Below are 24,513 nucleotides of genomic sequence, written 5' to 3'. Positions count from 1 at the left end.
CTAAAACACCAAAAGCAATGGCAGCAAAAGCCAAAATTGACAAATGGGATAGAATTAAACTAAAGAGCTTCTGCACAGCAAAATAAACTACCATCAGAGTGAACAGGCAACATACAAAATGGGAGAAAATTTTTACAATCTACCCATCTGACGAAGGGCTAATATCCAGAATCTACAAAGAACGTAAACAAATTTATAAGAAAAAAAAAAAACCCCATCAAAACGTGGGCCAAGGATATGGACAGACACTTCTCAAAAGAAGACATTTATGCAGCCAACAGACATATGAAAAAATACTCATCATCACTGACCATCAGAGAAACGCAAATCAAAACCGCAATGAAATACCATCTCACACCAGTTAGAATGGCGATCATTAAAAAATCAGGAAACAACAGGTGCTGGAGAGGGTGTGGAGAAATAGGAATGCTTTTACACTGTTGGAGGGACTGTAAACTAGTTCAGCCATTGTGGAAGACAGTGTGGCGATTCCTCAAGGATCTAGAACTAGACATATCATTTGACCCAGCCATCCCATTACTGGGGATATACCCAAAGGATTATAAATCATGCTGCTATAAAGACACATGCACAAGTATGTTTACTGCAGCACTATTCACAATAGCACAGACTTGGAACCAACCCAGATGTCCATCGATGATAGACTGGATTAAGAAAATGTGGCACATATACACCATGGAATACTATGCAGCCATAAAAAAGGATGGGTTCATGTCCTTTATAGTGACATGGATGAAGCTGGAAACCATCATTCTGAGCAAACTGTTGCAAGGAAAGAAAGCCAAACACCGCATGTTCTCACTCCAATGAGAACACATGAACACCGGGTGCGGAATATCACACACTGGAGCCTGTCATGAGGTTGGGGGAGGGGGAAGGGATAGCATTAGGAGATATACCTAATGTAAATGATGAGTTAACGGGTGCGGCACACCAACATGGCACGTGTATACATATGTAAGAAATCTGCATGTTGTGACATGTGCCCTAGAACTTAAAGTAAAATAAAAATAAAATAAAATAAAAAGTCTCAAAATTCAATAGTAAAAAGCAACAGTCCAATCAGAAAATGGGCAAATGACAAACAGATATCTCACCAAGAAGGATATACAGACAGTAAAAAAAAATATGAAAAGATACTCGACATAATTAGCCATGGGAAAATGCAAAATAAAGCCACAATGAGATATCACTACACACCAAAAAAAAAAAAAAAAAAAAAAAAAGAAAGAAAGAGAGAAAGAAAATGGTGAAATAAACCTGTCTTTACTTGCAGGCAGCCTCATTTTTTAAGTAGATAATCTCATGGAGTTTATGTAACAGCTACTTGAACTAATAATTAAGTTTAGCAAAGTTGCAAGATAGAAGACTAACATACAAAATTCAATTGTATTTAAACATGTTAGCAATAAATACTTGGAAATTGAAATAAATATCATTATTAACAGCATATAAACATGAAATACTTAGGAGCAGCAGGTGGGAAGAAGAATATAATAATATATTCAAGTATATAATAATATTCTTAAAATTTGCACAGCATATTCTACTAGCTCTGTAGATATTGGATGTTAGTGGTGAGTGTTGATTATTAAATGAGATAGAAGCATGTGCAGAAAATGAGGAACAAAGTATGGCACTTATATTGGGAATTTTGTAATGCTAGTAAAAATATACATGGTTTTCAAGCACCCCCCCCTTCCTCCAAGTCATGGTTTCTTTTAGAATTTGGTATTGTAGAAACATTTCTTTCTGTGGAGAATAATGCAAGCTATGCAATTTGTTCTATTTTCATTGCTGCTGTGGCTAGCTGAAAGCTCAGAGTCAATGATGAATTATAGTCTTTATAATTATAAAATACCTATCAATTTTATATCTGACTATATTAGCTCTGCTGCGGAAACTAAAAAACTAGACAAAACATGACACAATAATTTTTAAAACAGTAGATATCAGACAACAGAAGGCAATAACTCCTGAGAGACAGAAAACAAATGAGGTGAGCCCTGCAATTATTTCAGCTAAGTGCTTTGAGAGAATTTCCAGGTTGTGTTGTTGGTGGGAGGGATCCAGATTAAGCCTGGTGGTTTGGATGTGTATCTGATGTGTATATATCTGATGTATCTTTCCTTTGGTGCTAGTTTTTTGTTTCATTAAATTTCTTATAAACTGCCTATTTCTTATTGAAAAGAGAGAAAAAATAATGTACGCACATTATAAATATATGTGTAATTGCATGTAATATATATATTACATGTATGTATGTATATTTCCATGTACATATATATGTACACGAAAAACCCTAGCTACATATTTATCCACATTCACTCAATAAACATGTAGGAACTACTGAGGCAGATTTTTAAAAAACCATATCTGGAAACTAGCCTCATTATTGTACACTCATCCAGCATTTGTGAGTGTGTGTGTGTGTGTATGTGAGTCTATTTGCGTGTCTGTGTCTACCTTGATTCCATTGAATCTCATTCTTTAGGGACTTTGGGTTGAAAGAAAATCCATCCTTCTTTGGCCAAGGAGGATGAGGCGTTAGTTAATTAAATTCCTTGTAGGCGTTTTTCCTGATGCAATAATACTAAATCCAGTGATAAGTTGTCTTGGCAACTGCTTTGGCAACTGTTACTAACGTGCTTTTTAGGCTTGTGAATAAACATGTTTGAGAATGCAAATCATAAGCTGAGGTTCAACAGATTTTTTTTTTGTTGTTCTTCCAAAGAAACTGGACACTAATTGATAATACAGTGTACTTCCATTTGTGTTTGAATAATGCAGCAACATTTATAGCTCAGTCTTTGGACGATTACATATATTATTCATGTTTTCAAAATGTAATGAAGATGCATACTTAATATCAGTTTTCCAATTAAACTTTATAACCAAGCTCAGAGATGGTTATAGTTTTTGGCAGAGATTTTTAATTTTCTTCAAATGCTTTCTTGGGATTCACAAAACAGCTTCAAGCATAAACATGTCTAGCTTGGGGGAAAGGGAGGGGCAAAGACAATGCAAATGTGATGACATACATATGCAAAAATTATTCTGGTGATGAATCTGGCAAAAATTTGACTATAGTCCTTTTTCTCTGGTAATTTCTTTTTAATTAAAAAAAATACCTTTTAGCATTCAATGCACTGAAAAAGTTGGCTAGCGAGTCAATCTGTTAACTATCAATTTTGTGGCCAGCTAATATGCACTGATGTCCTTTCTTAACACTAAATAATATGTACCAATAGAACTATTTTAGTGGATAATAAAGTAATCCTCACTTACAGAGGCTTCATATTGAGTTCTTTACAGAATCCTAGGGAATTAAACAATTATGCAAGAGTAAAAGGGGCCCAGGATAATTTTGTCTGAATACGTCACCTTATAGAAATGGGTATTGAGATTCAGATAAACCATAAATATCCTAAGCCTATGGTTAACTATGATCAGGCCATGTGTTCTCCAATGTAACATCATAGCAGGCTTCTCTGAACATATTTCTGGCCAGAACAACCCCTTCATAATATTTTTTCTTCCTTATAGAGATGACATGGTATGGTTTAAAAATATGGGCTTCTGGGTTATATAGATGTTGGTTTAAGTTTGGATTACTTACATTGAAAACAACAACAACAACAACAGCTAACTTCCATAATCTTGATGCTCATCTAATTCTTATGATCAGGTAGTGACTTTCCTGTCTATAAAATACATGGAGGGTTTCTACCAGCTGGAGCTTATAAAGATGACAAAGGGCTAAAAAATTCCATAGAGAGCTTCAACAGTAGACTCAATCAAGCTGAAGAAAGAATCAATGAGCTCAAAGACAGGTCATTTGAAATTACCCAGTCAGAGGAACAAAAAGGAAAAAAAAAGAGTAAAGAAAGCCTGTGGGAATTATAGGACACCATCAAGCAAAACACTAAAGATGACAAAGGAAATTTGTGAGACAGTGATCCCACTCTGCCATGAGAACTTTATAAAGCATACAACACATGGTTATAGTCAATAGCTCTACAGAACAAAACGTGTTTTACAATTGGTTTTCATTTAGTGCCCACTGGTGAACTGTTTCATTTTGGGTTGCTAAGGAAGAGGCTGCTGGCTTGTTCTGTCTGAATCTTTTTCTCTGTGACCCACTTTGCTCTTTTTCCATGTAGCTTATTGGGTAACAAAAACCCTGCTTCTTAGTTCTTTGTATGTCACAGTTTAAAAAGCCTGCAAGATACTACAGCTCTCTCTCTCTAGCACAATGTGCTTAGCTCTTTTTTTAAGTCCAGCACTTCTGAAGTATATGATATGTTCCTTCAAAGAGAGTCACTTACCAGGGCAATACTGTTCAATAGAACTTTGATGGAAATGTTCTGTGTCTGCACTGACCACTATGTTAGCTAGTAGCCTCATGTGACTATTGAGCATTTGACATATGCCTACAGTGATGGAGGAGCTCAATGTTTAATTTTACTTAATTTACATTTAAGTTTAAATAGCCATATGTGAATAGAGCCTACTATATTGTACAGTGCAGGTCTACAAGTTGAGTAGAGATATATGGGTAGTCTGGTTCTCTATCGCCCTTTCTTCCCACTTTCCTCACCTCTTTCTACTTCAAGTTTTTTGTCTACATGATAAAGTAATCTAGGCCAAATAGCATTCCTAGTGTTATTATTCCAAGGAAACATATGTGCTTTTTAATGGAATCCATTTTGGGGCAGTCTAAACTGGAAAAAAAAGAATTTCAAGCTCTGTAGAATCCTGGTAGGGAAAATCCTTTGAGGTTAAAGTGGTTATCTTGTGTCCCTCAAACCATACTTGCGGATAATTATTCACTGCCAGTTTAGAACACAGGCCCAGTTGAGCATCACTGTTATTATTGATGTTGATATTTCTTGATCTGCTATAGTAATATCTTACCCTCTTTAAATAATCTGATATATGTTATAAGACAAATAGATTTTACTATTTTATTTTCTTCTGGAGAAAGGATCTCACTCTGTTGCCCAGGCTGGAGTGCAGTGGTATGATGACACAGCTCACTGTAGCCTTGAACTCCTGGCCTCAAGTGATCCTTCTGCCTTGTCCTCCCAAAGTGCTAGAATTACAGGCATGAGCCACCTCACTTGGACGGGACTCTGACATAGTTTGGATGTTGTCCCCCTCCAGTCTCATGTCAAAATATAAGCCCCAATGTTGGAGGTGGGGCCTGGTGGGAGGTGATTAGATCATGAGTGCGGATTTCCCTCTTGGTGCTGTCATCACAATAGTGAGTTCTAGTGAGATCTGGTTGTTTAAAAGGGTGTAGCACCTCCCATCCCTCTCTCTCTTGCTCCTGTCCCAGCCATGTGATGTGCCTACTTCCACTTTGCCTTCAGCCATGATTGTAAGTTTCCTGAGGCTTCCTGGAAACCAAGCAGATGCCAGCATCATCCTTCCTGTATAGCCCTCAGAACCATGAGCCAATTAAATCTCTTTTCTTTATAAATTACCCAGTCTCAGGTATTTTATTACAACAATGCAAGAACACACTAATACAGACTCTATTCTAAAAACAGGTAACAATTTCATTTTTCCAGCTCTGCTCATCTATTTCTAGTCCCCCATTCCCATGAGTTACATAAATACAGATGGCACATGCACCACAATAGTTTCTTTAAATCTTGTGCTCATTCACTGCAGGAACACCACACTTCCTTCTAGTAGTACTGTAGGAAAACAAAAAGAAACAAGATGAACACCGGCATGCGTTTTCTGAGGTGTAGCCCTTAGAACAGTTTCCTAGTTTCAGTACAAATTTCTCTCTTTCATGTTTGGTGTCTGGCTTGGAGATTTTTTTGGGGGAGAAATTTTTGTATCTCAGCTTCTGAAGTCAATCCTTTAACAGTATTTGTGTGTGTGTGTCTGTGGATAAGGTCTCACTATACTGCTCAGGCCAGTCTTGACTCCTGGCCTCAAGTGATCCTTCTACCCTGGCCTTCGCTTGAACATTGATATTTGAGTACATGACCTGTATCATTGAAAACCAGCTCTGTTCCATCAAGATTTGGCTTTCTAGACCCTAGCTGGCTCATCACCCAGTCAAGTAAGAATCAAAGGTCAGAGCCTTCTTGAGAGCTGAGTACAGGGCTGTTGTCTAAAGCTGTAGTCCAATCAATTACACCCTAAAATGGTGCCCAAATGTACCATTTAACTCACCATGATGACTGCACTGGTCCATTCCGCAATGTTGCCAACTCCTCTTAGCTGCCTAAAAGATCCCTTTTAATGCTTTTTTCTAATGATCTGAACAGTCTGATTTTCTGTACCTTCATAAAATCCTTCACATCTAGAGTGGTGTGGTACCAAAATAATTTCTGCCCTACTGATCACTCACTGATGAGCAATTTGATCCATTAGCTGAATATTTAAAGAAAATTGTAGTGTTGACAAAGAAAACTAATCTCCACTCATTAAATTAATATTTTGGTGCTGTTTTAGAACCTCTGTCTGGGTACATTTTTTATAGTAATAAAAATTATTAGTGAATTTTCATTATTAGCCTTCCTTGTAGATAAGGTAATTGAAGTGTAGGGAGTTTACGTAAATTCTGCATGACTTCACAGCATGTAGTGGTAGAGTTGGCACACAAAACCAGGTCTCTCTGGCCCTAGTTACAGATATTTCAACTTAACACACATTTAATCCAGTTGAAAAAGCAGACGTATGTGAAGAATGTGATTCATACGTTCATACCTGATATTTAGATTCCAGGTGCCTTTACCAGTGAGTCTAATCTATTCATTATAGCTGACCTGACAAGACTTGGAAATTAAGATATTTGTCTGAATTAGTTTGTGTCTTTGAAGAAAATGTATTTCTTTAACAGTATCACAAAGTCCAATTTTTCATGAAGTAAAAATTTCTATCAGCCAATTCATCCTCATTATGAAGTTAAAAAAATGTATATGCAGCTGGGTGCGGTGGCTTATGCCTGTAATCCCAGCACTTTGGGAGGCCGAGGTGGGCAGATCACCTGAGGTTGGGAGTTCTAGACCAGTCTGACCACCATGGAGAAACCCCGTCTCTACTAAAAATACAAAATTAGCCAGGTGTGGTGGCACGTGCCCGTAATTCCAGCTACTCGAGAGGCTGAGGCAGGAGAATTGCTTGAACCCAGGAGGCATAGGTTGCAGTGAGCTGAAATCGCGCCATTGCACTCCAGCTGGCAACAAGAGTGAAACTCTGCCTCAAAAAAAAAAAAAAAAAAAAAGTATATGCTTGTATGATATATGTATGTGGGTATTTTGTTTCCCATATACACACATATAAGTCCAGTCTTGAAATCTGATATTTGTTCCTGAATTTTTCTTTTAGGATGGAAAGGCATTTCATTTTCTGAAGATACTGATTTAAAACGTTGCTTTTCAGTTTGAGTTTATCTAGCAGCTTGCCTTGTGGCTTTGACTAAGACAATTAATTCCTGGGCCCTCCAGTTGTCCACCTAAAAAATGGGAAGGAAAGCTGTATTACTGTTTTTATATATATTTTTTTCTCATGGAAGTAAAGACTTACAAGTGGATTTTTAAAAAATATATTTTATTTGAAGTTCTGGGGTACATATGCAGAATGTGCATGTTGCACCTATCAACCCATCACCTAGGTGTTAATCCCCGCATGCATTAGCTATTTTTCCTGATGCGCTTCCTCCCCCAACCTCCCTGGGAGGCCCTGGTGTGTGTTGTTCCCCTCCCTATGTCCATGTGTTCTCAATGTTCAGCTCCCACTTATGCGTGAGAACATGTGGTGTTTGGCTTTCTGTTCCTGTGTTAGTTTGCTGAGGATGATGGCTTCCATTATAAGTGGATTTGACATAACCAATTCTTTGTCCTTAAGTATCTTGTCATCTCATGGCCTCTGTCACTTGCTATTCAACAGGGATAAATCAATCCTGCTCATGTAAACTCCACACCATACCTACTGTTCATGTCTGTATCTGTAGCATCGTCTTCATGGAGCATCCAGAACTCTCTTTTCCTTACAAATATTTATTTTCCAGAAATATCAGAATATACATAACAAGGAAAACCTAAGGCCATCTAAGATACACCTGTTTTAAGGAAGCTGGTGTAAGTGTCGCTCCAGAGTGCCCACAAGGTGGCAGCGTCTCAGAACATTAGGCCAGCGGAATTACTGGGTCCTGGCCTTGGCGGTTGAACTGGGCTTCATAGCTCAGTTATACTGAGATAATAGGGTCAAGTGTCTGCCAAGTGATAGCTACTGGGAGGTCCACCAGCCTCTAGAAGTCTAGAAAACTAATTTTTGACAGTATTTTCTAAAAAGCAGTAGCAACATCACTCTTCCATTTTAGAGTACTTTATTCAGAAAAAAACAAAAGCTTTCAGAATGCTTTATTTCACTTAAGAATATAAAACCTACATTGGTGAGAAAAAAAAAAGGGAGGGAGTGGACTCTTCCTTATATTTTCCTGTCATTCAGAGTCATTGATTCTCAACCTTGACTTTACATTAAAATATTTTGGGAAACTTTTAAATCACTTTCTGGGATAAGGGCCCAGAGATTAGTTTTTGAAAGCACTGTAAGTGATCCTAAAGGGTATTCGGGGTTGAGAATCATCTTTTCAGTTCCTCTCCATCCATTCATTCATTCACTCACCATTTATTGCATACTTCCTCATGTCAGCTTTGAGCAAGGAAATGGCGATGATGTAAAATGAGATTCTGCAATTGACCCCAAAGACCTTGCAAGTTAGTAATTCAATTTAATGGAAGTCAATTCAGCAAACATTTATCAAGCTCCTAGAACATGACAGGTACTATGCTAGATAGTGAAACGGCAGAGATGAGAGCAATTCCAGCTGCCAAGCATTTATATTCTAGTGGACAGTGTGTACAACTTAGTATCAGATGAGGCAGAATGTGGCATTATTCATATTTTACCTTTCTATAACATTTCGCAGTAACACAAACCATTTTAACCAACTTATATAACTTAAGCTATATAACCCAATAATTCTTGAGATTTGCAAGCAGCTAGCTATCATTATCTGAAGTTCAGAGAGGAGACTAACAAGCTTTGCCAATATGAAGCAGAATTAGTCATCATATCCAAGCCTAGGGACTCTATGGTCAGTGCTTACTGCCTCATTTATGCTAGGTGTGGGGCTCAGAAAAGAGTGGTTGATTCTGAATGCATAAGTGAAGGTATTTGTCTTACGGTATATTTGTGCATTTGTCTTGGAGATTTTATTTCTGAGAGAGTGAGTAGAGAAGATCATTTCTGTCTACATATTTCCTGAGATACTTCCTCCATCTAATCAAAGGCCTTTCTGCTCCAGTCTTAATGTATATATTCTTTCTATATGCTCTCCTTCTAACTTTCACCAAAATGGTGAGCTCTCAAATTGCTCTGGATGTCTATTTCTGTGAAGAGAAAACTGAAAACATTTAGTTCTATCGGCAGATCTGGTTGTCATCAACTGCTGTCAATCACAGAGAGCTTTAATGAGGGGAGTGAAAATTAGTCCAAATGTATGTAAAGAAGGCATACGAGTCTTATTTTTCAGAAATCTCCATTCTTTCAGCTAATAGAGTGTGAAGCCAAATGCCATCTGGATTAGGACTGGCACATGAGATAGTTGATCATGAACATGTTTTAAGAATTAACCTTATGGCAGATTTGGAGAGTTGACTCGTGAGGGAGTCAAGCATGGGTGAATATCTTCCTTGTGTGGAGAACCAAAATGATATGGGCATCCTTTAGGGTCAATAAGCATAGGAAGATATTCCCGGGTAGCTTGTAGGTTTTATGTTCCCACAATAGCAGAGAATCCACTCAGTGGTTGACGTCCAGATGATCCACGGCCTCTCTATTATACAGAAGACTCTTACTAAATATCCCACCATGGCACTGTGGAATTGTCTGTCCTTTCCCTAAACGCTCAGCTTTATTAGGACTGTCAGATTTAGGTGCCATAGCCTAAGAGAAGCATGAATCAATTGGAATATATCCAGCAGAAAACATTCATATGATGAATGTGAACATCATTTTAAAGAACAATTGAGAAGCTGTGAAGTTTTAGCCTAAAGCAGCAGAGACCCAGAAATGCAAATGCAAGCACAATAAAGTCAAATGTGCAAACATCTATTTGTGCAAAAGGAGGTTACGCTTGTTCTGTCCAGTTTCAGAGAGAAGGAAAATGACCAGAGGTGGAAGTGACAAGGGGGGAAATTCCAGCTTATCTTGATATGGAAGAACATTAGAATTGAGCAGTAGAAGCAGTTGCTTCACAAACCCCCTGTTTTCAGAAGTGTTCAAGAACACTATGTTAAGAATATCAAAATTCAGCAGGCAAGCCCCATCAGTCGCAAGAGTCAGCAGACCCGGGAATTTGGGAGCCAACTGAGTAATTTTTGGACCCATGAGTTAGAAGAGAATGGCCTTGGCCGTATGCCAACAGGGAATACTTTGAGGACTCCCACTGTCCCTGTTTTGGGCCCTGAAATAATTGTATTAGTCATTTTTCTAGTTAGCAAGTCTTTGAAGGCCTCAAAGACAGATGTGATAGCAGTTCTTTATCTAGGGGCTGAGACCGATCCCTGCCTAGTCCAACAGTTAGGACTTAGGAGAGGGGACTCTGGTAGATTTGGTCCAAATTAACAAGCATGGCGAAGGCTGATATGAAACCTGGGGGGGAGGAGGTTCTGAAACTAAGAGCTGTGGGTGCCAAGTACCCACAACTTGGCCCTAGTTGTCACTCCTGCCATTTGGAAGGTCACCTTTAAGAAGAGATGCTGACATCTTAGCATGGCTGCAGTGTCCACTGCTGCTCTCCGAGCTTCGCAATGCTGCCCAAGGACAAGAAGAAGAAGAAGGACGCTGGAAAGTTGACCAAGAAAGACAAAGATCCAGTGAACAAATCTGAGGGCAAGGCCAAAAAGAAGAAGTGGTCCAAAGGCAAAGTTCGGGACAAGCTCAATAACTTAGTCTTGTTTGACAAAGCTACCTATGACAAACTCTGTAAGGAAGTTTCCAACTATAAACTTATAACCCCAGCTGTGGTCTCTGAGAGACTGAAGATTCGAGGCTCCCTGGCCAGGGCAGCCCTTCAGGAGCTCCTTAGTAAAGGACTCATCAAACTGGTTTCAAAGCACAGAGCTCAAGTAATTTACACCAGAAATACCAAGGGCAGAGATGCTCCAGCTGCTGGTGAAGATGAATGAATAGGTCCAACCAACTGTACATTTGGAAAAATAAAACTTTATTAAATAAAAAAAAGAAGAGATGCTTATGTCTATTAGACTTTTATCATGGTGCATCTGGAAGTTTAGCTTAAAGAAATGATGACTCAGAAGTGAGACTGGACATATGAGAAAGGCCCATTAGGTAGAAGAAAAGTTAGACTCTCTTCACCCAGCACTAGAGGAAGGAAAATCACCAAGGGTGGGTATGTTGAGGGGACCAGGTTTCAGTATAATCAATAGCTGGGGGGACTTTAGAACTACTGAACAGTGGAAATAGCTGCTTTACAATAAGTCCAGTCTGTAGAGATGTTTATGGACAGGTTGTCACTTCAAGGAGGAGGAGCCATCATTCATTCATCATTCGTCCTTATTGAGTAAGAATTGAGATTAAATAAACTCTAACGATGTGTAGGAATTTGGATAAAAAGATTTTCCTGAAATTTTGTGAAACTACAGAGCACTATTTATTCAACATTCCTGGATGCACTAAAAAGAATAGTTCTCCACAGGTATCTATAATTCTGATTGAATTGTCTGTGCCAGAAGACACTGTTATCTCAGCTGAGGGCAGAGACTATGTATTTATTTTTCTCTGAATCCCTAGCCCATAGGACACTGCCTACTATAGAGTAGGTATACAACAAATGTTTGCTGAGTGAATGTCAAATTAATTTTGTTATTTCTATTGCTCAAACTTGGACCGAGTCCCCTCTGGGTGTAAGGTATGCCTACTCAAAATATATTGATAGCTAACATTTATCAAATTCTTATTATTGGCTAGGTGCCTTTTGAGGTAGACTTAGTTTCATACACTGTCATACACAGTGATTTCATACACTGTCTCATTCAATCCGTATGATCAACCCTCTTAAAAAGATCAAGTAGACGCTCTCACTACACCCTTTTTACTAATAAGGAAACTGAGGCATGCAGAGAACAAGTAGCTCCCCCATGGTTACACAGAGAGTGACTCGATGATACAAGATTTAAATTTAGGTTGTGTGACTCCAAAGCCAACACAGTTCATTATTACAGTATAGTCTCAGTAAAGGAGTGATCATTAATAGGGTAAAATATTTTAAAAATATAGCTAACAATTATTGCATGCTTTCTATATACCAGGTCCTAAGCACTTGTCCATTTATTCCCCACATTAGCCTCACAAGGTAGGTACTATTTTTGTGCCCATTTTACAGATAACAAATAGAGTCTAGGATTTTTGGATCTGGGCTTATCAGACTGTCAAACTTATCCTCCAAATGTTGTATGATCTTCTTCCATTTTTACGGGTACTGAAGGAACAAGTATCCCCCCAAATAGAAGAAGAACAAGACACTGAAGGAGCAAGAACATTTTGGGGGATACCGAAGGAACAAGTCATGACTCCTCTTCTGTGAAGTGTGTGTGTTACTTTAAGAAAATTATATTTGGATTTGACCCGTCACTGGATCTTGGCCCATCCAACACTCTGTTAGGATAGAACCATTCCAAATGCTCTTTATGCATTCCTTCTGGGTATCAATTAGCTCTGAGTTCAGAGGCAGGTTAGAGGTGACAAGGAAACTCACAAAGAACTGAAAAATTAGGATCAAATGGAGATGGGTTCGGGGAGGCTCACTATTGTATTAGTTATAGGAATAGCTAATAAAGTCCCATATTTGGAGGTCACTTAACCTCTGCATAGGCTAGTTTTACCATCTATAAAATGGACTGGCAGGAGTAATTATACCCCTTCCTTCTTATCCATTTTCTCATTAAAACTTGTAACTTTTTAAATGGGAAGAATCAGGTGTATTATAAGACAAATGGAATTAGGTGGAGAAAAACTCATGCAAGCCTCATTTTGTGATGTAGCCTAACTTTGCTTTATGAAACTAAGTCTCCCTCAAAAGGGCATTGAAGCCTCAGAATCCCACAAAATATAGCCCCTGACTCAGAGCTGGAAGAACTCAACCAGATAGATGGGCAGACTTAGATTGTCTTGGGTCTGGAGCTTATACAAATTTTGGACTCTCTTTAGGTAAAAGAATACAAAATTAGACACAAATGAGATTTTGTCACAGATCTTTAATGTGGATTAAATTAAGTCACATAAGAGGTAATTCACTCCTTTTAAAATATCTTCATCTAATCAAAATCAATCATACTTCTGAAATGATTCCAGATCTCATACATTAAGTTGAAATCAAAGGCTGTGGATCATGTTATAATATAACGAGCTTGGCTTTGTGGAAAGAGGCATAGCTTCCCTCTTCCCCCATTGGTTTTATATATTTGAGGTCAAAAGCCTTCTTGCTGAGAAAAAGAGAAAAGGGCTGATAAGTGCAAGAGTGCATGTGTGCCTGCAACAGCAGTTTGGTGCAGGGAGTTCTGGAGGATAGCCAGGATGTGAGCCATGGTAGAAAATCAGGAGGAAGCTTGGTGTTCACCATATTAACCTTAGGCATCACCTGGGCAAGTCACTCATCAAGAAAACAATCTGCCTCTCTTGGCCTGGGAATCCCTCCTGAGTGCTTCTAGGCTGCGAGTGTCAAATGGTTCTTTAGAGATGCTGAGCGGAAGAGGATTTTCCATTTCACCTTTTGGCCTCCCCTTCTACCTCTTTCAATGAGGACTTGTGCTGCCTCCTGCTGGAGTGTTGTATGGAAGATTAATTAGCTAATATCAGTTAAGGGCCTTTGATGATGACTGCTAAGTGTTTGCACCATGTAATTGCCATTTTTTCCAAGGAAATGCCCATATAGTTACTAATTAGGCATTGTTGGAACACCTCATGCCCTATTATTTTACAGTTGTCTTGTAATTAACTGGCATCAGTTCCATTTCAAATGACATTTATTGCCCATTTCCCTGGTTTAATTTTTGGAAATTTTATGGGAAGCCTGGGCATTGTTTCTTATTCACTGCAACTTGAATAATTAACAAGGTAAACATGGCTTTGGGTGGTGATATTGTCAACAACAAGAGTTCTTTAGAGATTTTAATTAAGAACACTACTGCTGTACTTTATGTGAAGGTTTATTATGATGCCTAAGCACTCTAAGCGCTCCTCCATTGTGGATTGTGGCTCATGTCTGAGTGTTTGTGCCTGTGTGTGTGTGTGTGTGCGTGCGCTTGTGTGAATGTGTAATTTTTATCACAAATGATGTAATATGAGATGTGAGAACAAAGTCCTCCTTTGGCTTACCCTTCTCAAAGGCACAAACTGGAGAAGCTGATTAATTAATTTTTTTGCCATTTTCTTACTATAACCTAGAGACTTGAATTAACTCAAATCAAACATCACTTGTTAAACACTATAGTATCAGTTATTGGACTAGATGTGTTTCATGATTTCTTTAATCTTTACAACAAGTCAATGAGGTCTCTCACAATGACAAGATGAAGATTCAGAGAGGTTAAGTAAGATGTCCAGAGCCACATAGGTAGTAATAGATAAAGATAGAGCTCAAATTCAAGTCAGCCACACTCTGAAGCCTGGGCCCTTTCCACGCTATCTCTCAAGCAAAATTACTGAGCTTTCTACTTGGAAGTGAGTCTAGGTCACTCCAAAGGCCAACTCGTGCCTTCTCCGGGAAGTCTTGAAAGATCATTTATGTTACTGCATCTTCTCACCTCTACTCTGATATTACTTTCTATTGCTTCTCATAGTTTGATTTTTACTTAGGCTGTGTGCCAGTGGGAAGGACAATATAATGTGACACTTAGAAAAGCATGAAATTTGGAGACAACTGGAATGTATTCCTTATTCTGCCTTTTCCTATCTGAGTTATTTTGGACAAAATTCAGCACAGCTTAAGATTCATGTTGTTGATGCGAAGATGAAAGGAGAGCATGTGTGGAAAGTTCTCAGAATGTGTCATGGTACTTGGGAAGCACACAATATATGGTGGCTGGTTGGACGGATAAAAACAACATAAATGAAGGAATGCATGGCAGTGACCTTTGCTTGTTTATAGGATCACCTCTTCAACATTGCACTCTGTGTCAGTTCAAAATGTAATTTTAAAAATATAAAAATGAATCTCATAAAGACTTGAGAAAGCCAAGTATATCTGACTGAGTTCCAGACTGCCCCAATGTGGTAGAAAAACCTGACTAGATCACACTAATTATAATGCTGTATACAACTTCTTAAAAATAATGGCCACTAAGACCAGAATATGTTGATTATTAACGAGCTGAAATATGGGGTCTATTGTATTGTGAGTTCCTCCAACCTATTTCATGAATGAAATAGAACAATGGAGGCCAACAGGAGACCTGGACTTGAAATCACAGGGTTCTTATCAGAATTTCAGTTCCAATTCCACCATGTGTGATTATCTATGTGACTTCTATACACAATAAGCAGTAAATTTCATGGAACTACCAAGACTCCAGGAAGCCGACTCTGAATTGGAAATATATTTGTGTAAAGTTTATTGGGGGTGTTTTCTGGAGCAGCATATGTCAGGGGGTCAGAGAAGCAGGATTGGGTCATACTGGTTGCAGGTGACTTCCCAGGCATTTCTGGAGTTGGAATAACCCTTCAGGGCTGAATTGAAGAAGGAATGCCAAGACTTTGAAGCCTTGCAGACTGTCCCCAGGAGAAGGGTGTAACATTAGACAGAGGAGCTCTCTTTGGCCAAGAGAGGACATTTCCTGAGAAGAAACGTGGCTGTGAGATATCAACAACCCATAATTCCAGCAGCCGTGGGCATGAGTTTCTCAGTTCTGGAATCTGAGTGGAGCACCATAGCATCCACTACAGTGGTGAAAGAAGCATTCAGACTCAGGAAACCTGACCCCTCATGACTTCATTATAATTTCTTTCCTTGAAACTCAATGACTATTATCATTTTCACTTCACAGTTCAAAATATAGAACCTCAGAGTTAAGTAACTTACCTAACATGCCAGAGATTGTAGGTACCATGATACACCACTAAAGTCCATGCACATTCCCTAGGACCATACATGTGCCTACTTTGATAGCAAATGAAAAGTCACTCAATAGATTGCTAAATTTTTCAGCATTTAATCATTTGCTAAATCTCAGAAGATGCAAGGGGATTATGTGTGTATGTACTTGCACGCAGTGTTTTATGACACGCAGATAGATATTAGCTGTTTCCCCCTGGAGGGTGGAAACACTCAGGACTTCAGAGGAGCAGCAGCAGAAAACCATTACAACACACTTCATATCAAGCAGATTTTGCGAGTCAAGTAATTGCTTGTAAACATAACACCATGCAATAAACCCAATATATATTATTTGGACTTCACAAAATAATTCCATATTATTTCTGTAAGTAATTTTTTGTGTATTTCTGATGTTATGATGTACTGACTAGGGATATGGAGGTAAATGGAGCTTATAGATTGGTGATAGAGTTGTGTTGGATTTGGACTTCAATATTGCAAGAGGTTTCTGCAGACGTGGTCACCTGGAGAATATTATAAACAGACAGATAATAGTCTTAAAACTTAACCCACTCCATCATTGCAAATCTGAGATAAAAGGAAAGGAAGGAGGGAGGGGATTTACTGAAAGCAATAACTTATTTGCTCCAGCCTGGAAAATGTCCTACAACCTATGGAGCTGTACTAATGTGTGAATGGGCCTCAACATCAGTGTAAATCCCTGCAGGGTTAGTTGGTATCATCATTAGCCTACCCACTCACAGGATGCCAGCTTCTGGGCATCAGGAGCTCATGGAGGCACAGTAGCACCATGAGACTTGTCTTCAAAACAGGACTGGTCCATGCATCCACTTCTTCCTCCTCATAGACCCCATCTGCTGTGGGAAGTTAGGGCTTCATTCTGAGATTCTGTATTTTCAACTGTAAAGTGAAAATGGTAATAGTCATTAAGTCTAGCCATTTCCATTTTCTTAATATTTGCTCTCATTAGCTTGGGCCACCTCAGGATCTGTGTGTCTGCCTAAAGGCACAAACAGTTCTCCTAGGCCTCTCCCAGCTAAAATGTGAGAGCAGAGTCCAGCAGGACACTACATTTGCAAGTAGAATGACATGGACATGAGTCATGATTCCATCACTTTGTAACCAGTAGGCTGCTCAGTTTCTCTGGAGTTTGATTTCTTCATCTGCAAAATGAGGTTGGATAAGGGATAATAACCATTCACAATTGTGAGGAGCAAATGAGAATATTTGTGTTTTTAGGAGGAATTATATAAAAGTTCCACATAAATAATGATGTTGAGCTGGAGGGCTCTGCAGATGCATTTAGTCTGGGAAGAAGAAGATAAGCCTTTACTTGGAGGAAAAGGCAGAATCACAGCTGCTGGATTTGTTCTGAAATGAATACAAGACACCTTTGTGAGTCAAGACTGACAAATTAGTCTGCCCCACTCCTCACGTGCTGGCTGTCAACTTGTGCCCACTGCATCCTGTTCCCTATGTTCAAATTCAATGAAGGTCAGAGCAAACAGTCACCCATTGCAATTCTAGAAATCTGTTTTCTCCTATCCATTGCACATCTCAACCCATCACATTAGAATAACACAGTCAGATGCAATTAGCCTCAGACTATTCAATTACCCAACGGGTTTCCATATGTCATTAAGCATCGTCCTTGTGAGATCACAAGGGTGCTGCACACACAGAATGGTCATTTCTTCTACTTTGCACTTTCAGCAAATAAGACTTGAAGTCAGGTTGTCATAATAGTCTTGATTTAACATATCTAATTCCAGTAATTTAGAACTTTCATTGTATCTGAAAATGCTCAGGACCCATCACTGAGTATCTATTTTGATTTCCCTGGAGGTTGAGCCTTTCCAGGCTTCTGAGAAAACACATTCTTCTTGGGCCTTCATTTTCTTGCACAGGCTATTCTTCTTGCTATCAATATGTTTCCTTCTTATCTTAATTGGCAAAATCAGAACACAAGCTTCAAATTAGCCTCGTGGAACTCACCTGTGCGTAAAGGTTTTCCTGAAGTTTGCAAAAGCAGAGAGAGTCGCAGTGAAGCCCCTTGTTCAAAACCCTTCTAAGCACATCAGCTCCAACTTCCAATTCTGCAGTTATTTGTTTAACTATATCCCTTTCCTGTAGCTGTGAAGTCCTTGAAGAATGGCACTGTATTTTGTTCATCTTTTTGATTCAGAACACTTAGTGTGGAATGAGCCTGAAATTATAAATTGAATAGATGAATAAATATACATAAATATAAAAATAGATACTGTTTTCAAATGTTTATTTTCAACAGAAATATTGAACTCATTGTCTTTTTGTGAGGTGACATTCATTTTTGGAACACCATGCAAAATTATGCTGGCTATTTTCCAAGGAATAAAACAATGGAAAATTATACCAGAAAGATGAGATTTCTTCACTTCCTCCTTTCTCCACTGTGTGTAAGTTTATGATTTTTTTTTTTATTTCTGCGTTAGCTATGGGCTGCTATAACATGCATAATTATTTAGTGGACTACTAGACTTAATGATAAGGTCTGTCTGATATGCAGAATGATGTCTTGGAACTGTCACAGCTGAGTTGGGAGAAAGATATAGCTCAAAATGAATGGCTGAATTCAGATTAAATCATCACTCTTTGGACATCTACTAAAGATTGGATATGGTGCTGAAAACATGACCTACATTATCTTAATAGCCAATTGAAGCTAGCACTGCTGTAGTGCAGGTGTAGAAAGGGAGGCCCAGAGAAGTGATTTAATTTGCTAGAGATGACCCACCTATTAAGCATATGCTGAGTCCAGATGTCTAGTTTCACACAGACTGGGAATGGGCTGGGATTCAGAGAGGACACGGGAGTGCTTATCTAGTGGATGTGTCTCCAAGATAGCCAAGTCCCTGCCAACCCTGAGGTTCTGTGATCTGCGTGGCTTGGTGATGACCTCTACTGGCTAAACTTCCTGGGCTGGCAAAATGCAGTGAGGTTGGAGATTGGGGGAAAGAAGGGCAAAGGATCTGAGTTTGAGTATTAGTCTAGTCGCCTATTGGATGCAGTGGCTATTTCTTACTTAATGCCACTGTTCTGCCTATGTCCTTCCATGGCTCCCCAGTGCTTTTTGCACAGAGATCATGACTCTGCCAGTTGCTGCATGGCCTGCCTCTCCTTCCCACTCCAGCCTCAACTCATTCCATACCCTGCTGCCTGCCTTGGGGCTGGGCATACCAGGAGGCTTCAGAGCCTGTTCTCTCTTGCCTTTGCAAGTGCTGTTTATTCTGCCTGGAATTCTCTTCTCATCTCTCTTGTGCCACCTGAAAAAAAGCCTTTTCATCTTTCAGCTCTCAACCCAAGCGTTTCTCAAGGCAAGCCCTTCTGCTGCCCCAGGGCCAGCTCACCTTCTGCTGTGAGTCCCAGTCTTCCTTTCCTTCGGAGTACCTCACTTGCTTTGCAGGTAGCATTCGCTAATGGATTCGGTAATTAATACTGGTCTTTCCTTTTAGACCGGAATCTCCATAAGAGCAGGGACAGCGTAGCATGGCTGGCACAGATTGTGTTGTCTACTCACAGACAGCTACCATCTAAACATTTGCTTGCCCTCTCTGTATCCCAGATAGTCTCCATTCTGTGTGAAACGAGATTATGGTAGTTGGCAAATCAAAACTTGTGATTCACTTTCAAAAAACTGTTTGCCATTTCTTCAGAGTACAAACTCTAATTGGTCAAATGACTAATAGTGAATGAATGGAGAAGGAAGGAGTAGATACAACTGGTCTTATCATTGCTTAGCTGTCGGTAAGACTTGAGCTGCAGAGTTCTTGTTATTTTGTAAGTTTTTGACCTCTGGAGGAGAATTCCAGAGCTGGTCTACCTATCTAACTAGGAGCCCATGTTCATAGTAAAATCAATTCTTCATGTAGTATGGAGTTGAGGGATCGGTAAAATCATTGACTTTGAAACCGGACCGCCGGGATTCTATCACTTATTAGCTCTGTGAATTTAAGTGACTTACTTAACCTGTCTCTGACTTAGTTTTGCCATCTGTAAAGTGGGGGCTATTACAGTATTTATATTGTATGGTTGCTGTAAAGATTAAATAAGTTATATTTATTTTGCAAAGTGTTTATAATAGTTCCTGACATATAGTACATGCTATATAAGTAATTTCTATTATTTTTATTTCTTTTGGAGATGGCACATGCTATGCCTTTTCAAGTGCCAGCCCCTATAACCACTTCCTTCCTAGGCATCCTCCCATTTCCCCAGTAGCTATAGCTGTTTCTGCCTCCCTTCTAATCTGAGTTGCTAAAAATTGAGGGTGTCTTACTCTTAATCTGTGTTGGTTTATGACAATATTGGTTGCTTTTTCCCTCTATTTCCCATTGCAAAGGCTTAGTTCTCCACTAGTAGGAAATGGTCCTCTTGTCTCAATTATACTTGGGCTCTGCCCCAAGAAAATTTGATTGACCAGGTGCAATCAGGCAATAGGAACAATGCTGGGCGGGGGAGAGCTTGAGAAAGGTGGCTTTTGCTGGTCTGAGTCAATACAGTTCAGCTCCTCTGTGCTAAGTGGAGCTGCAAGTTCCAACGTGAGTCTGTGTGCTCACTCACTCTCCTCTGGCTGATCTCTCAGTGGGCTCCTTAGCTGGCAAGCTGGCATTACACAAACAGGAATGCTAATGAAATGCCTTTCCAAGATGGGCTGCCAGGCAATTTAAACACAGAACTAGTTATTAAGGCTCTCTAATGGCATAAGAGAGTTGAGACTAAAGTCTGAGTTGGCTAAGGCAGAGAATGTTGTCTGGTATGGAAGACAGAATCCAGGCTGTACCAAGTAAGACATCAGTGACCTTATCTGTGGACTTTCCCTTCCTCTCTTATCTGTGGCCTTCCCCATGTGTTAAAGGAAAAAGCTCATTCATCCATTCAACACATATTTATTGAGCTTCTACTGTGTTCCAGGCACTGCTGGAGAGATGAACTCTCAGATGCATTATGTTGAAATCATTTTGTGAAATACATGACTGAAAGTTCAAATATGGTGAACCTGGGGACAGGAGCAGATGGACTGCAATATCTTAATCTGTGTAATCAACACATGGCAGAAAGCGTGGTACATAAGATGAGCTCTGAAAATATTTGGTGTTCTTTTAAAAATTCTGCTTTTGACTTTCTTACTTTCTAAAATGTTTGTATACTATTTTATTGATGTAGTTTTTCATATTGATTATTTTCTTCCTTCTATTTGCTTTGGGTTTACTTTGCACTTCTTTTTCCAACCTTTGAAGGTGGAAACATGAACCACTCTTAGTCTTTCATTTTTATAAAGTTGTAAAATTTCCTCTAGCACTGCCTTAGCTGTGAATATTTTTTTATTTGCTGTGTTTTTACTATGATTGTTTCAAATATTTTAATGTCCTTTGTGATTTCTTTTTCAACCTATGTGCTATTTGGAAGTGTGTTGTTTAATTTCTAAATAGTTGCGTATTTTATGTTTTTAGTTATTGAATTCTAATGTATTTCCTTTGTACTCAGAAATACAGTTGGTAAGCACTGTGGTATTTCCTGCGAGCTCTCGAAGAGACTGGCTCTATATATGTCCAACTCAGCTCTGGGCCAAGGATCCACTGAGATTTCCCCATCCAGCATTCTGAGGACTCTTGTCTGAATAGTGCCCTTCTCTTTGTTAATCTGCCCTGCAAATTCTAGTTTGCATTCGCAGCCCTCAACTTTAATCTCTGCCACCCCAGCTCAGCAACACTGCCGTGCTTTCCTTGGGCTCCATCTCCTTGTAACATGCAGATCCCTGAAAGTTCCCTATGGCAGAAAGTTGAGAAAACATTGATCTCACTACATGTGTTTGCTTTTTTGCTAGCATTGCAGTCCTCCTCCAAAAAATGCTTCACCTATTTTGTTCCGTTTCATAGTTGTTTACCTTTGTGAAGGGAGGAAGAACAGTCTAGGTAACACCCATACTCTGTTGCAGCCAAACCCAAAATATTACTTTTTAATTTAATCTTATTTAAGTTGCTAATATTGACATAACCAAGTGGGTTCTGGAAGTTTAGGTTTTAAAATGCATATTTTTAATTTCCAAAGTGTGCTTATTTTATTTTTGCCAGGGCCACCTTTTAGGTTTTTAATGTAACTTTTCTTTGCCTATCTAGTTGTGATTTATTTCTGTTTATACATTTTGAAGAAAAAATTATTAAATCATCTTTTTCGCCATTTGTGAGCTTCCATCATTTTGAGCAACTAAGTTGTACCTGCAATTTCTATATAAAACCTCTTTCTAACAATATCTGAACAGTGCTTTTTACTTGATGTTTTTTAAAGATAACATAAAGAACTAGTTACAAATGAGTAATTTAATACATAAGATCAACTGTGAATGACTTCCTAATTGGTTTACTTAAGCACAATGTCATCATCTCACAGTAAAATGATATCCTGATGAAGCTCTAACAGGTCGATGCCTCCCGTCTTTGCCCACTCAGGTGACACTGAGTACTTTAGTAATGTATTCTGGGTAATATTGCTCTCTTGTGCTTGATTAGATGTTCTTACTAATTCATGTCTGATTTTACACATTTTGCTGAATCTCTTCGGTGGTTCATGCTTGTGCATGCCAGGTGTGCCAAATAATTCTGTTTCAGATAAGTCACTACCTTGTATCTGTGTGGAAAGTGTAACTCCAGAGACTTCTCAAATTCTTCATTTGTAATTCCTTATAGAACACCAATTATGAACAGCTTTCATTTATTGCACTTTTACAAAAGCTATTTTTGTTTCTATTGCCTATTGCATTCATCCATAAAAATGCTGAAATGTAAAGGGCTTTTTTCCCTCCTTCAAAGTATACTCTGCAAAAATTACTTTGCTTAAGCTCTTGTTATCTGAGAATGGCTTCTCTCTATAGCAAGGAGAGGGGATTAGGCTGCTAGGGTTTGGATGAAAAAATAATACAAGTTTATGTTATCTTTAAAAAAGCCTGTTTCACTTGGTCAAAGGTTATTGATGCTATACTTAATTCCTGTGTCATATTGTAAAATAATTCCTAGATGTAATCATCTTAGGTTTTGCCTTTACTTATTTAATACTCATTTAAGATGGCAAAAATGATTTAGTAACATTTATTTTGGTTATTTGAAAGCTTTTTTTTTCTTACTCATTGATTCTTTCACATATTTCTAATAGATAAGACTGCTAGTGCAGTGAATTCTTGTAGATGAGGTATTATTCTATCTTCTATTCACTTGTATTGATTCATCCAGTGGATAGAATTTAAAAATCACAAGTGCTAGGATTTTAGGGAAAATAATAATCCTCCATACTCTGGAGGTTACAAAATAAACAAATTTCCAGTGCTCAAGTTGCTCAAAACATAGATAAAGGTCAGGCAAAGTTACATGTAAAATTAAATGACAACTCAAATTTTTTAAATGGAAAAAATTAAGGAAATTTTGTAAAAAATAAACGGTTGGGCAAATAATGTAGACAGTTCATAGAAGAGACTGAAGATGGGAGTGGCTAAAAAAGCTTTTTATAGAGATTGTGTTGTCAATTGTATAACCTTTGTATACTTATTATACAGAGAAAAAACCCTTGCTGCTTAAACCCTATGATTGTGTTTCTATGCAAAGGTTTAGAAGGCTCTTTGTTCTTTGAAACACAACAGGCCATGCTGTCTAAGTTACCATCAAATCTCCATCCTATTTAATTCATAACATCTCATCCCTCTGCTCTCTTTGTTCCAACAGAGAGCCTTGAGCTTTCTAGAGCCCCACTTTCCACTTTCATTGTTGCCTCCTCACTCACAAGGCTATCCAAGGTTCCCTTGAGGCCAACAATGTGATCAGCTCCATATTCTAATTCCAAACAAGGTTGCAGGCCACCATGAACTTCTTTTTTTTTTTTTTTTTTAATTATACTTTAAGTTCTAGGGTACATGTGCATAACATGCAGGTTTGTTACATATGTATACTTGTGCCATGTTGGTGTGCTGCACCCATCAACTCGTCAGCACCCATCAACTCGTCATTTACATCAGGTATAACTCCCAATGCAATCCCTCCCCACTCCATGAACTTCTATGTCCAGGTCACAAGTGCTGGGATAGGCTCCAGCTACCCATGACCCTGAACTGAAATAATCGGGTAAATAATTATCCTGTTTTTGTTAATCTTTCATATATATATATATGAAAGACTATATGTATATACATGAGAAAGATTTTTCATATATATGGAAGATTATATATATAAAATAATTTTCATATATTTATTTATATATATATAATATATATATACGAGACAGAGAGAGCGAGAGGGTGCTCACAT

General features: G+C 38.6%; 1 protein-coding gene and 1 pseudogene across 8 annotated transcripts in view; one reads left to right on the top strand and one right to left on the bottom strand.

Moving 5' to 3' along the window:
- Positions 1 to 24,513, bottom strand: part of LOC104682723 (40S ribosomal protein S24-like) — a 55,856-nt gene that overhangs the window by 5,751 nt on the left and 25,592 nt on the right. For 2 of the 7 annotated variants that reach the window (XM_030937259.1, XM_030937258.1), the window contains 3 exons: positions 19,573 to 19,799; positions 18,182 to 18,392; positions 16,928 to 17,086 (listed from right to left, as the gene is read on the bottom strand). In XM_030937259.1, the coding sequence (XP_030793119.1) occupies positions 16,928 to 16,978 (51 nt within the window). In that variant the 5' untranslated portion in view covers positions 16,979 to 17,086; positions 18,182 to 18,392; positions 19,573 to 19,799. Of the gene's footprint in view, positions 1 to 6,753; positions 7,055 to 16,927; positions 17,087 to 18,181; positions 18,393 to 19,572; positions 19,800 to 24,513 lie in introns of those variants that run through there. The other 5 variants (XM_030937257.1, XM_030937256.1, XM_030937261.1 and 2 more) reach the window with 3 other exon arrangements.
- Positions 10,820 to 11,298, top strand: LOC104682728 (annotated as a pseudogene). The gene has a single exon (XR_004059206.1). The product of XR_004059206.1 is annotated as a 40S ribosomal protein S25 pseudogene (transcript).

This window comes from Rhinopithecus roxellana, chromosome 9 (genome assembly GCF_007565055.1).
Source record: "Rhinopithecus roxellana isolate Shanxi Qingling chromosome 9, ASM756505v1, whole genome shotgun sequence".
In the NCBI taxonomy this organism is placed as follows: Eukaryota; Metazoa; Chordata; class Mammalia; order Primates; family Cercopithecidae; genus Rhinopithecus; species Rhinopithecus roxellana.
Note: the sequence above shows the minus strand (reverse complement) of the source record. Positions and strands in the feature narration are given on the sequence as shown.